Source organism: Scheffersomyces spartinae, assembly GCF_019049425.1.
Source record: "Scheffersomyces spartinae strain ARV_011 chromosome Unknown scaffold_9, whole genome shotgun sequence".
NCBI classification, from domain to species: Eukaryota; Fungi; Ascomycota; class Pichiomycetes; order Serinales; family Debaryomycetaceae; genus Lizanozyma; species Lizanozyma spartinae.
In genome coordinates, this window is record NW_025065056.1 from 49,736 (window position 1) to 63,461 (window position 13,726).

General features: G+C 38.5%; 2 protein-coding genes across 2 annotated transcripts; both read left to right on the plus strand.

The window, feature by feature from the left end:
• Positions 1-6,222: 6,222 nt before the first annotated feature.
• On the plus strand, positions 6,223-7,308 carry KQ657_005058 (uncharacterized protein; the record flags this gene model as incomplete). The annotated part of the gene is made up of 2 exons (XM_043195702.1): positions 6,223-6,227; positions 6,249-7,308. 2 exons carry the CDS (start codon positions 6,223-6,225, stop codon positions 7,306-7,308), a joined length of 1,065 nt encoding a protein of 354 aa, XP_043049407.1.
• Positions 7,309-10,543: 3,235 nt separating this feature from the next.
• On the plus strand, positions 10,544-12,846 carry KQ657_005059 (uncharacterized protein; the record flags this gene model as incomplete). The annotated part of the gene is given in 2 exon segments (XM_043195703.1): positions 10,544-10,547; positions 10,562-12,846. 2 exon segments carry the CDS (start codon positions 10,544-10,546, stop codon positions 12,844-12,846), a joined length of 2,289 nt encoding a protein of 762 aa, XP_043049408.1.
• Positions 12,847-13,726: the final 880 nt, after the last annotated feature.

A 13,726-nucleotide genomic window follows, 5' to 3' on the forward strand; every position in this document is an offset into this window, starting at 1 on the left:
GAAGATTCTTCGAATTATTCTACACACAAAGGGTAGTGTTTCTAAGGTCAATCGAGTTTCATTTATTGTTCTCGGAGAAATATTCAACCGGTACGCACGGCGACTAGTGTTTCAAGGGAGGGGAGTTGGCAATCATTCATAACTAAAAAATACTCTTACAACAACGTCATCACGAGATAGTAATAGCCAAGGTTTGAAATTTGATAAGACTTAAAAAGCATGCATTGTTGTAAATGTAAACCAACGGAATTCATATGTTGACGTCGCTGCACCTAAGATATCACCAAGTGCAAATGTTAACTAGCAGACGCAAGTATCTGATGAAGTACCGATCAAAATACAAGATCTCAGATTAATGTACATGCTATTACATTGCAACTCCTGCTTTAAAATTTCACGTGGGGTAGTAGGTAACGATTGGTGTAAAGATAGATGCGAGAAGTATGGCTGCAGGCGTTTCTCGATTACAAAACAAAGCGAAAACTGATGCCGCACCCTGCGGGTTAATTATTTATCCGGCGTCAGAACAAACTACCCGCCTTTGTGCGATTAAAACTTTATATTTTAAAAGGTTGACTTTACGATGATACATTGACGCCGAAACTTACCTTCGAAAATTAACACACGTGCGCAAAACCATATCCGCTTTTAGGACATGACAGAATTTACAACGACAAGACTGATATCAACGAATATGTTGTACTGACATCTTGGCCCAACACAATGAATTCTTCCATATTAAAGAAACATCACCACATGAACTTAAGGTCGCTAGTGACGGTGACATCAACATTAGCATTGAATTATAGCAGTTTGTCATCATGAAATAGACATTGCTGCACTAGGGGTAATAACAAATTAATGCAAATGCAAGGTCACAAAAAAACTGAAACTAATGGCGAATAATTAAACTGAAATAGAAACCATTGATTCCACATGAAATTAAATAAGTGTGATTAGGAGGATAGAATAGCCGAGACCCCCCATGAAGACCTTCAGAGGCGCTAACTAGTGAATGGTAGGGTCCTTGTTACAAGCCATTTTGCAGTACATGTCAGTACTCAGCGATCTAGATCTAGCATTTAGTTTTTTGATCTCTTAGTTAGTGGCAGCTTGAAGCGCGTAAGGGGTATAACCTGACTTTTATATATGCAAATGTCAATTACAGAGGAAAGACCGTTTGACTTAACCTTTCACAAGGTCTACAATACCAAGGGTAAAAGTAGGTATATGTGTAATTGTCAGTCTAATATGTATTCGTCGCTTAACATGCTTGAAGACGGTTTGAAGGAGCCAAATTGCTTCTAAATGCTTGCTAATTAGTCAATTCTATTGTGTCAACAAAAGTAGCAGAATCGGCAATAGGGATCAAAGTGTTTAATAATCGTCACTTTTCTTGTAACCGATTTTGGGGGACTTTACTCATTTCGGCTATCGGAGTTGGCTTTAAGGATTTCATTATTGTACAAAAACCGATACTTGCAGCAAAGATCGCATTGTAATAAACAAAAATACCTGCATCAAAAATTTCTAGTGCATAATAATATCTGCGGGATGTTATGCACTAGAACATCTGTGCTCCTCTTGAACTGCATCCAACATTGCATATAGAACAAAGATTATAATAGTTTTTTAGAGAAAGGAAAGAACACTAATGTTTGAAACACCAGACAAACAACGGTAGAATCAACATTTGTACTTATATTATAACGGACTTTTCTTTTATGCCGGATATGGATGTTGTGTTTTATGTTGTAAGGAGAAGTAGTAACCAATTTGCTTCCATTTCTAAATCGACAAGAAAAAAGAACCTGCTTTGTGTAATACAAGGATGCCTTTTCAGGTTGCCCTTTTTGAAGTTTTTTAAAGGGTGATTTCATGTATACACTACTGTCGTCAATAAAGGTGGATACAACCGCTTCAACAGGGTTGTACTATTTCATACTCATGTTTTAGCAGCTAACGTCGCTTTAATCCGTAATGCATTTTGTGAAGTGGCTGGGTCAGTTTACTGAAATGGAGAAGTGCAACTATTGCCTAATAATCTGGGGAGCTACTCGCCTGTTTAGCCTTACAGGGCCATGAGATCTGATTTAGTAGATGTCAAATGGTTAATTGATCCATGCTGCCACAGTGAAAGTATTTGGTATAGAGTAGAGATATGAGGGTAATTCTTACGAGAAACTTTGCACCCAGCATTAATTTACGAGTTTTTCGTGTAAGATGAATCGGAGGTAAAAAAATTAACTGCTTCGTCTTTTCAAAGTGTTCAGAAACAGTAGTAAAGCTCTTGAGTTAAAAGACTATCCTGATACATTGCATGAAGACAAAGGAACATAGATGAGTAGATACACTGAACTGCATCACCAGTTACATACAATAGAGTTATAATTTACTAGTTCCTAGATACAAGACAGGACCGAAGGGCTATATTAAGGAACTAGCACTTATCGGCATGACCTCTTATGAGGCGTGCTATACTACTTTGGGAAAGGTTCTGTTAGCAAAGTACTCTATACTGAGCTGTCGGAACTTCTAGACTTCAACATTTCCTAGCTTCTAAATTAACTTATGGCGTACCTCTTGTGACGCCACGATTGCTATCTCATTTTAATAATCTCTATCAAATATATGCATGTGCTAGTTCTCTGCTTGATGAAGTAGAGCGGGCGGATTGTAAAGGTTTGTTCATTTGGGATTACACTATATACTATCTGCGAACTGCATGGCGCAATTAGGTTTTAGTACTTCCTTCTATGCTATCAGGGGTTCTTACTGAGCAACATACAGTAGTTACATCAGTGGTCAAACACTAGATTGAAATTTTGCAGCTCTCGAGTAACTTAAACATTTTCAGTGCCTCTTGAGTTGTGGAACACTACGTCTCTTTAAAACCATTAGAATCCCAATTAAGAAGTACCATTTCCAAGCTAGCGCTCCTGGTTGATGACCTCAGCGTTATCAAAAGCAAGTACTGTAGTTTAAAAGTATTGTACCCAACTTATTTGATTAACTTTTAACAACAGCGAACACTAGCTAATGCCCTGAATGATGGTCATCATGCATAATATCCGATAAACATTGAGATTCAGTATTGAAACCAGTATCGCTACGATTATCGCAAGGAAATCTAAGATTGATCGTCACGTCGTTAAAATCAACCATTTGTAATTAGTCAAATTCATGATGCATGAAGGGAAGGGTTTAGGTGTGTTTAGCCGAGATACGTTGTTTACAATAGATTTGGAGAGAAGTTGCTTTAAATGCAGTCCTTGTGGCTCTTAGTTTATAAATCGTTCAGGCATATAATAAATGTAGTTTTTTTCTGGAACACTTCTTATGTAGTACCACAGTTTCACAGAACCTTCGTTCCTGGTATTGTGCTAACACTACCCGAATTACAAGCAGAGAAGTCCTACTATTTCTCCTTCCTTTGTTTATTTTCCACAGTTTCATCCGGATGTAAGGCCGACGAATATTCCAGCTTTATTCGGTGTTAAGCTCCACACCTCGGCCATCTGCTGTCAAACGTGATAGCAATTTAACCCCATTTCTAATAGCTTAACAGGATTAACTGGGATAGGCAACATACAGTTAAGACCTTTTCTTGCAATAATGGCAATGATAACAAAGCGTGACAAAACCTTCAAAATGATTGAGAAATCTATTGTATGTTAGCCGGTTGCTGCCGGGGAATCATTTACCCATATGAACAAAGCCCTTTGATTATAGTTTGGTTACATGAAATTTGCCACTATCGCCGCATTGCGTTTTTAGTAAAGCATGAAGAATACAAAACGAAGGATCAATGAAGCTTTATTTTAGAGCTGCCTTGAAATAAGATTGTATTATCCAAATGTAGGGCAATTATCACCAGTACAAGTGATTTTCCTGTGATTCACTATTATGTATTTTGTTTAGTATGCCAGGTTCCTTAATTGTTGTCACATATTTGAAATTTATTTTGTACCATTTCCGAACCTGACTGGGCGCAAGGCTCTTAAATTTGCAATTCACACAATTTGAATTATTTTTCAAACGTACGATTGCTTACGTATTGTAGAACAGTCATGGGTAACTGTGGCTGATTTTTTTTTACCAGCTATTATGCTTACAATGTTTTGAAAAGTTTTAGCCCAAGTAGTACGATACTTGACTACGATTAGGCAAGGGTTCCATGGAAGTGCCAACAGTTTGCAAGCCACAAAAGGTCCGGTAATGACACGCAATTGGGGTACAAAATGATTGGATCCACCGATTGACACACTTCCAGTCACAAATTATGAAGTACCTCTCTGGTTACATCTGGCGTGGTTAGTAAAAAAGTAACTTGGCAAACACTCCTCATCAGGCTCTTTCCTCGTTTTGCAAATGTTAAAGTCTTTCACATTATCACAGGCGTTCAGTGTTCAAATGCTGTGAAAGTAAAGAGGAGAACAGATTCATCTGCACAAAAGCACTACTAGGAGTATCCGCTAGCATCGGCTCAACGTGCATATAAGCTTGAGATCGGAGCTATAGCCTAATCTAGAGCTGATAGAAGTATCTTTGTGGATCATCAAACGCAAGATCTGTATTGGGGAATGTCGGTTAGCAGTTCACAAGAGTGGGGGAGGGGGGACTAGACTTATAGTATACGGGTGAGATATCTGGTTTCATTGGGTGGCCACGAATCGAATAATCAGCCCCCATGCAATCTTGTTGGATACATCCCAATTTCTTGGTACCATGTGAATGACTTCTACACAACTTTCAATAAACAGGCCACAACAAGTAGAGTCAGTATCAGTGTCTTGCACCTATAGGACTACGATCTTTCAAGACTAGTAAAGGAAAGAGAAGATGGATTAGAATGCAAAACGTTGAAAGGATACAGTAGACTAACTTTAAGACTTTTTTTCCTGCAGCCTCTACTAACAGAACAGAGATGAACTAAAAGTAAACATAGGAGAGCAGCAGAAGTTAAGAAGGGGTGCTTCATTTTGAGAAAAGAATCGAAGATTAAAAGTGGTCCAATAGAGTCACTCTTGCTTTATCTAAAAGTGGAGACAAAAGGGTAAATCATCTTCTATATATTTTTGCATATACAGTGTAGAACGATTGTCAACTTAATTCGTGTTCCCCATTAATAAAAGTTGTGCTACACCCATGCGATACAAGCAAATCATAAGCAGACTACGCGAAGTCGTCTATCATCGGGTGAAATGAGCAAAGTTGGCATTTGATACACCCAGCTATTTTCATCGACATCTTCCGTAGATAGTTTTAAAGTTTATTCCTTTCAATTGTAGAACATGGTAGTGACCTGTGGAATACTGATCATAAAATAATTCGAAGTGGTTTGTTACTTCCACTCTACCTTTGCCGAAACCATTTTGTGTAATTTTTCGGCACCCTGGATTTTTATTCTTGTTATGGCATTTAACGCTAAGCCAACAAAAATAGCAAAATTCGTGCCCTTACTTAAAAGTGTCCTCGGCTTGTTGAAAGCGCCTACATCTTCCAAACTGGTTGCAACTAGTTTATTTTTGGACATCCTTGCACCTGCCGAACCATAATTTCTCTGTTTCCATTTCCTCTGCATATGCATGTACAACTGCGTACACAAAGTTTTGCAACTTGCATATGATGTTGCATAAAAAATAATTATGACTTTCTCAATCCTTCTTGTGCATATCATGGTTTCTGCATGCGTAATTTATTGTAAGCGTTGGTTGTCCTGATTGTTTTTGATTGTCTTTGTTGTCTTTTGGTTTGTAAACCTGCAGGTCAAGCTGTAGGGATGGGCATTGCATTGATTGATGTGTACCTGCAATGTAAGGATTTTTTTGAGTTGCTTTTTTATTTTTTTACCTGTCGGCTTAATCAATCTTTCTTTCATAGCGATTCACCTTCTACTTTAGATACCTCCGTTATAGATGTACCTCAATTAAAATTCCCGCTGTTAAGTGAAAAGGCGTAAGTTACCAACTCGTCAAGATATATAAATACTTTGCCAGATTTCCTTAGAATGACTCTTTGCTACTTATACTTATTAGTAAAAAAGGCAACCGGATCCAAGTAACTACAAGGTTACCAACTGGACCCTAATATAAAACAATAATCATTACAAGGAAACAATTTTGCTGATTCTTTGCTGCTTTGAATTTCTCGTGTTGCGCTTTCTGCTTGTTCTAGTGTTAGCTCAGACTCATACTTTTTTGTCGCATTTTTAAATAACTGATGGAGTTACTTAACTATCAAGAAAGTTTACCTACTATTACTTCCGAATCTGAAAATAAAATGGAGTTTGCAACCAAGTATCAAAATTCGACTGCTGCCACTTCTGGTACTGCTTTGAATGTCAATGATGTGTTTCAATCATCTCTTTCCTACAATACTGGAAGTACCACTGCGAATTCTTTTGCACCATTCTCGCAAAACTATCTGGATTTATCTGAACTTGAAGGAAACTCATTTGCCAACAATGACTACTACGACTCTTACAACTATATGTTTTCCAACGTTGACAATGACCAGTCGTCTTGTCCTTCTGGCAGCCATTCTCATGAATTGGTTTCAAACTGCACTTCAAACTGCACTTCAAGTGCCAACTCTGAGTTTTCGAACTCTTCTCCATTGAATTCTCCTTTCAATTCCTCGCATCCACAGGCCCTCAAGCATGGCTCTCAAAGTAACTTCTATCAATTTCAAGGATTGCCATCCAACAATCTGCATGAGTTTCAACAAATCATAAATTGTATGCCTGAAGCACAAGAGGTGGAAAGCCAATTCACATACTCTTCTTCTAGTGCTCCATCAACTGCTGATACTGACTCATTCTCAACTAGTAACGAGAGTCCTAGTTATCCTGTTAGCGGCCAAGCCGATTCAACTCAAAACCTGAATGATATGATGAACTACCCAGACATCACTACATTTGTGAACTCAAACATGCATATTGCTTTACCAATTGTTGAGTCTACGTTTGTTGACCACAGAATATGCCGTGTTTGTGGAAAGAGAATCAACAGGGATATGTCTAGACATATGAGAACACACCAAGCCATCTCTAGATTCACTTGCAAGTTTCCAAACCAGTGTCGTCACCGTTCTGGTAAGTTCAACAGACCTTACGATTTCAAGAAGCATTTATTGAACAGGCATTTCAAGTTCGATGATATACAAATCAAGAGAAAGAATAACTTGAACGAAAAACTAGATCACTGGGGTACATGTTTGTGCGGTACGAGGTTTTTAGCGAAGGATTGGTTAGATTATCATATCTTGACAAACGACAAGGAGCAAAGATGCTCTTATGTTGAGTAAGTCACTCTGAAACGCTCCTTCATGTCATACCCGAAAGGATTTATCTGCACAAGTATGCACTATTTTACTTCGAGATGATGATTATCATTGGTTAATTTGGTATTTACTTCTTCACTTCTTGTATGTGTTAATTTCCCATTGTTTCTGCAAACCTTTGAAAAGTTTGTAGGAACACTTTAGAATCATTATATATATCTTCCACTACATAACTACAACATATTTATTGGTGTTTTATTATGACAATGTATTTTGACTTTCCATGCTCTGAGTGTAGATTTGCTATTTGGGTGCACAATTTCTTGAAGATGGCAACCGATGTCAATATAGAAGAAAACGCACTCCAAATGAACTTTTTTAAGCATACAGGAACAAGTTTATGGAAAACCTCTTTAGTCTTTCGCTTATATATTATTGCGTAGGTTTTTCCTAAGGGTCCAGGGACATTATACCCGCACTTTTTTTGTGAATTGCACTTACTTTATGGTTACGCTGGAAGTTAGCTGAATCACCACTTTTCGAGCTATATATTAGCCGACCAACCTTTTTCCAGAACTAGAAGAGTAGATGTGGGTTGACTTTGCTCCTCGCAAAATCGGCTGGTTTCGTGACGTGCATAACTGTGCCAATCCAGAATAGGAATTAATGTCCGGTTACCAGTCACCTCTGCGGTTAAACACTTAGCCTAGAAATATGTTTTGACCTACATGTGTCTTTTTTATTCCTCTAGTCCGAACCTTTTTCATTTCCTGAATTTTACTTGTGATCACAGGCGTTCCTTTCTTCAAGTATGCGTCCCATTCTTTTAGCTGTAGGTGGTATTACTCTATGTAAATGTAGTTAATTCCAAGCTATCAAATGTTACCACGAATTAAATATGTAGCAGGCGAGTATTGGCAGGAAGTTAAATCTCTTATAAGATGTAGCGTTACATTTTGTTAAAACAGATCTAATCTAAGGCATATCCTAAATCTAAAACAACTTTAGATATGCATTTTCAAACAAAATTTTCACAAGATCATGAGAGTTCTTTGTTTTTTTTTTTGGAATAAATGTTTGAAGAGATTCCCCCAACCTTTGTGAGGCTTCAGGAAAGGTTAGCGAAGTACCTTACGGCTTCAAAGAATATAACAGTTCAAGGTGCATTTTTCTTTAAAAATAGTCGTCAAAAGTGCTTTCGGTGAATCTTGAAGTTCCGAACCATTTGCTATTGTAAACCCTGCTTCAGAACACGATTTTGGCGACGAATTGGGTCTTACAAGGTGGTACACATAGAATAGTACTCTATCGGGTAAGAATCTTAACTACAGCATTGCATACGATCCTTGCAAACCAGTCCACGCCCAGATACGGTGCAAGATTTGGAAAGTCGAGCAACGAAAAAAAATTATTAAATGCAATATAGTACTAGACCAGGCTGCAAATAACAACTTTACATCGAGTGCAGTATGGGAGTATGCATACATGGACCGAAGTACAGCAATAAACACGACTTCAGAAGAGAGGTTAGAGATAGAAGCATAAAGTCCCCTTACATAAAAGAAGTCTTCGTCTAGAGAACTCGAAATCAAAGGGAAACTTGATGAATTTCACGTTGTGGGTTGCGTACAACACCAGAAGGCTACAGGAAGAGAAGACCAGATTGGGAAGGTAGTTTGGTATATTACATGCGAAAGTAAAAATAATTGCAAGACATATTGTTTATTGTAGCCGCTGCTGCAGCTAACCCTGAATACACCTATCAATCTGAGCTCTATTATAATGTAGGTTTCCTTCCTTTACAGTAAGAAAAGGGGATTTAGATTTTTGTTCCTGAAGGTCGAAAGTTCGTGTTTTGTGTGAATGTAACACAAGGGGCAGTTTTGCCGAACATGCGTTCTCGTCTAGAAGCAAAACGATACACAATTTTTAAATCAACATAACCATCCGAAACAAGATATGCTAACAATGTATTCTTGCACATCGACGATTCAAGTTCCGGATTGGGATAGAACGTATCTTTTAGTGAATTAAATAGCCTTCTAAAATCAGAAGATATGTGCCTCGAACAAGGTAACAGTTTTTTTTGAACAGAGACACAGAACATTTGTATTGTTTGATGCATGGGACGTATGGTGAACGCACGAATGCACTTGGCTGTAGTAGTCAGGGACGACAAGTAGAAGCAAGCATAGAAGGAAAAACCAATGCACATGAGTCTGGTCGAGCAATAGCTCCCTAGCAACAACTACTCACAGAGGCATAAGTCATTTGCAACACTACATGCATATTCCACGAGCGTGCGTGAAAATACGGGTACTACTTTATTCCTCAATTCAAGCCCTCTGTACCGGAGTTATTTGAACTACGTGATTACATTTATCACAGTAAATAATGATTCAAAATCGACTTGAGTTGGGTGGTATACGGAGAACACAGTATTTTGTTAAACCTAACTGAAAACATACGAGAGAATACCAGAATGTCAATCGATCAGAGTAAAATGGGTAGTTTTTGATGACCTTTGTTCTCATACTAGATGCAAGTATAATTGCGAACTACCCCCTTGAACAGAATATCTTTAGTGCTACCGCATGAAATATTGTCCGGCACAGGTTTTATTGACACTTAAAACACTGTTGGTTAAACATATAGGATTATACAATAAAGTGATTAAGATGTGCAACATCTTGAAAAGTTTGATTGTCCCTTCCTACTTTTGAATTGGTATAGTCCAAAAACTCATTACAAGAGAATGCTAAGAACATTAGCTTTGTAATATCGTGCTTACACCTTGTGATATATGTAAGATGTGGACCCTCTAAATTAACATTAACCATACACACTAAAACAAAAGTATTTATGGCGTACTAAAACGGAGTTTAGGTCACCATGAGATACTAGATGATAGCGGCTAGTAGTCATAGCAATAGTGGTAATAGTAGTAGTAGTACCAAAGTCACATCTAAGGTCAAACCTGAATACCAACTACGAAAGATGTAAATCTAATTCTTTATAGTCCCCAATTTGATTGTGAAATGTCCAAAGGGTATTTTGTTTGGTGAATCATATTAATTTTTTAGGCCTGAGACTTTTTTTTGTATCTGAGATCGACGCTACCATATAGGTTTTGACGTCAAAGGTGGCTGATTTTATCTGTTAGAAACTGTGCGTTCATCAAAAGTGCCAGTCACCCTATTAAAATAAGCAGAAGAGTGAAGGTCGAAATCAACAAAGTAAATAAAGAGGTCTAAAAGTGATGGGTCTGCGATGACAGAAAAGTCCTCACGAGAATACTTTGGAGCACCCACAGGTTCAGCAAATGCCCAGGGTCCTCAACGGACACCTATAATTAGAAGACAATTTGACTCGGGTATAGAATCTTCCAACGATACTCAAGAATACAGCATGTGGCAAAGAGATCCTACCGTCGGTCAAGTCCCGTACTATGATGACATGACAGCGCATCATCAAGGTGCCCACGACGTTGATCATCGTTACAGTGCTGGAACAAATACTGTTGATGGAGAGAACACCAATTATGTGAATCATTTTCAGACCCCGGACCAAAATACCATTACTAATAATAGTCAAATTGGAATCAGAATTCCAGGTGCTGTTCCTGATCAACACCACAATAATCGTGATGCTATCTACGATGTACATTACCAGTTTTCGAATTCCCAGTACGATGAGTACGAAGAACAAGATACAAAGTTACAACAACAACAGAAACACTATCCAACTCCATATCTTGGAATTGATTTCGAGAGAAATCCCCATCAGTTCCCTTTACAATATGATGAAAATTATAAGAGTATCAACGCTAATCGTTTTGCCAAACTGGTTGCTGCGGCCCAGAAACTGCCTGCTGCTGTTCATTCGAATGTTCAACAACGTATGCCGCATCAGGATCTGCAACACCTGCATCAACCACAACCACCACCACTTCCTTCTCAACTGCAAACTATACCAGTATCACTACAGCATTCACAACAACAAGAGCAACAACAACAGATACCTATTGCCGGTCAAAATCGCATTAAACAAGAAGATTCCGGTGACTATAATCAGGTCAAGCAAGGGAACTCCAGCTTCAATGAACTGTATGCTTCTGACCCAGATCACATACAGAGTACTCAAGGTGTCCCAAGATACGATGATCTTTTTGGATTAGGGGTAGGAGAGGTATTTTCCGATCATCCAGAGTCTGAAATGCCACCGCCACCTTCAAAACTTCAGAAGTTGCTTTTTGTTCGTGATTTTTCTGGTCTGACGCTGAATGTACCTCCTCCCAACAAACATAACCGTAGAAGAAAAAAGCCTACTCATATGCATCTTTCCTTTGATGATTTGCTTTCTCAACCAATGATGAACTCTCTATCAATGCCTCAAACTGCAGATGGAATTCCTGGTGGTGTTAATCTGGGTCTTGACTTTGGCAATGACTTTTACGCATTAAACGGAAACGTTACACCATTTATGGTTCCTCCTCTGGTGGAGAACGACAATGGATATTTTCCCAATTTACAGTCTCCGTCATTTTATGGCACACAACAACAACCAGGAGAGATGACGTCGTATTTTAATGTGCCACTTCAAAGCAGTCTGCTAGATCTACAGGAACAAGAAGTAACAGGAGCAGTTCTTCGAGAGAAAAATAGAAAGGTTCTGACCAAACAAACATCATACAATCTGTTAATTCAACAGGCAAACCAAGCACAATATAGATCAGGTCTTAATAATGACCAAGTCCCATTGAAGAGGAAATATACAGATTCCCCTGAAGGTTATAAGGCTGCGATAAGTAGCGAACCCCAGCTTCCAAGAATGAGTACAATAAAACCCGAACTTCCTCAGTCATCTCGACATCGAAGAGTTCAATCTTCTGTCATGTTAGCAGAGAAACATAATGAAAGGATACACCAAGATTCTGATATTAATCTTTCGAAGAAGCCTATAGTAGATGATAGTAGCAGTGGTAAGGTAGGAGACCAGAGAGTTTTCATGTCAAATGAAAATTTAACGGACAGTGATTTACAAAGTGTTCGGAGCACTGATGCAAGTGATTCTGCAGGGCAGAAGATAGAAGCTGGCACGGTAGCAGCAGGAGGTAAGAAAAGATCATCCAAAGGGTCAATGTGTACAGTTTGTAAGAAGTTCATCAAACGTGATTTCACGAGACACATGCGGATTCATGATAGAGTTGGAAGGTTTCAATGTGTTTATCCCAAGTCGATGTGTCTGCACAAGACACAGAATTTCAATCGACCATATGATTATAAGAAACATTTGCTACACATACATTTTGTATTTGAGAACCATTGGGGGAAGATAACCAAGTTATTAACAGATAAACTACCGTTAACAGGGTCATGTCTTGCATGTGGAGAGATGTTTATTGCTAGTGATTGGTTGGAGAACCATGTACTTACAACTGATAGTTCTAGGCGGTGCAAACATGTGATAGCGCCTACTAAGGATAATATGGCCAGTCTTATGGCAGAAAGCGAGGAGCCAGAAGACTTTGAGTACGACGAGGAAGAGAATTTCCCGCACTAGATTAAGCCCATTAGTCTTAATATTGCTCAGTCTAAATGTGCGCGCAGTGAATACACAATGAGCAGATAAGAAAAACAAGACAAGAAAAGATAAGCTTAGCAGGCAAGAAACTCAAGACAAGTCAAGTTGAGTCATCATCTGTCAAGTCACGTCAAAATTAAGGGCTGTATTAATTTAAACGGAGTAGCCTCTGACAATACGCGTCAAGATTTGACGTTTTCAACTTACGTTAAACGGTTTCAGAAACCTGAGACCGTATACGGAATCGATAGAGTAGTTCGCGGTAGTTGGCATGCATGAATGGGGAAGAATCTCACAAAAATACAAAACGAGCAATTAACACGCAGGCTCCATCCAAAAACGAGCAAATAATCCTAAAGCTTGGGTGTAACTGTCAGTTGTATATAAATATCGGGGGGATACCAGTGACATTAAACATTCCGATTTATAGAAACAATTGACACGACTGCCATTATCATTACTTGAGCATAGAGTTTAAGGTACAACAGAGTACAATATAGTGATCAGAGAATCACATTATACCCACCGGAAATATACTACAATAGCCGCACAATGCTGTCGAATGAAGATATTATGAACATGATGACGTCCATCATGGATATGATGGATAATATGAATATGCACATGTTTTTCACCACCAAATGGAAAAACTATCCCGTATTGTTTAAAGACATGAAGGCTAAGAATGGTGCTGGAGCCTTTGGAATATTTGTGTTGCTTTTCGCGGCAGGTTTTCTCACCAGAGGCTTGAACTTTTTAGAGGTTTATTTGGAACAAAAAGTATGGAAGAACCCACTGTACACCGCCTGTATGGTGGAGATGAATTCTGCTTCTTCTCATCTGGAATCCAGTAGTAACG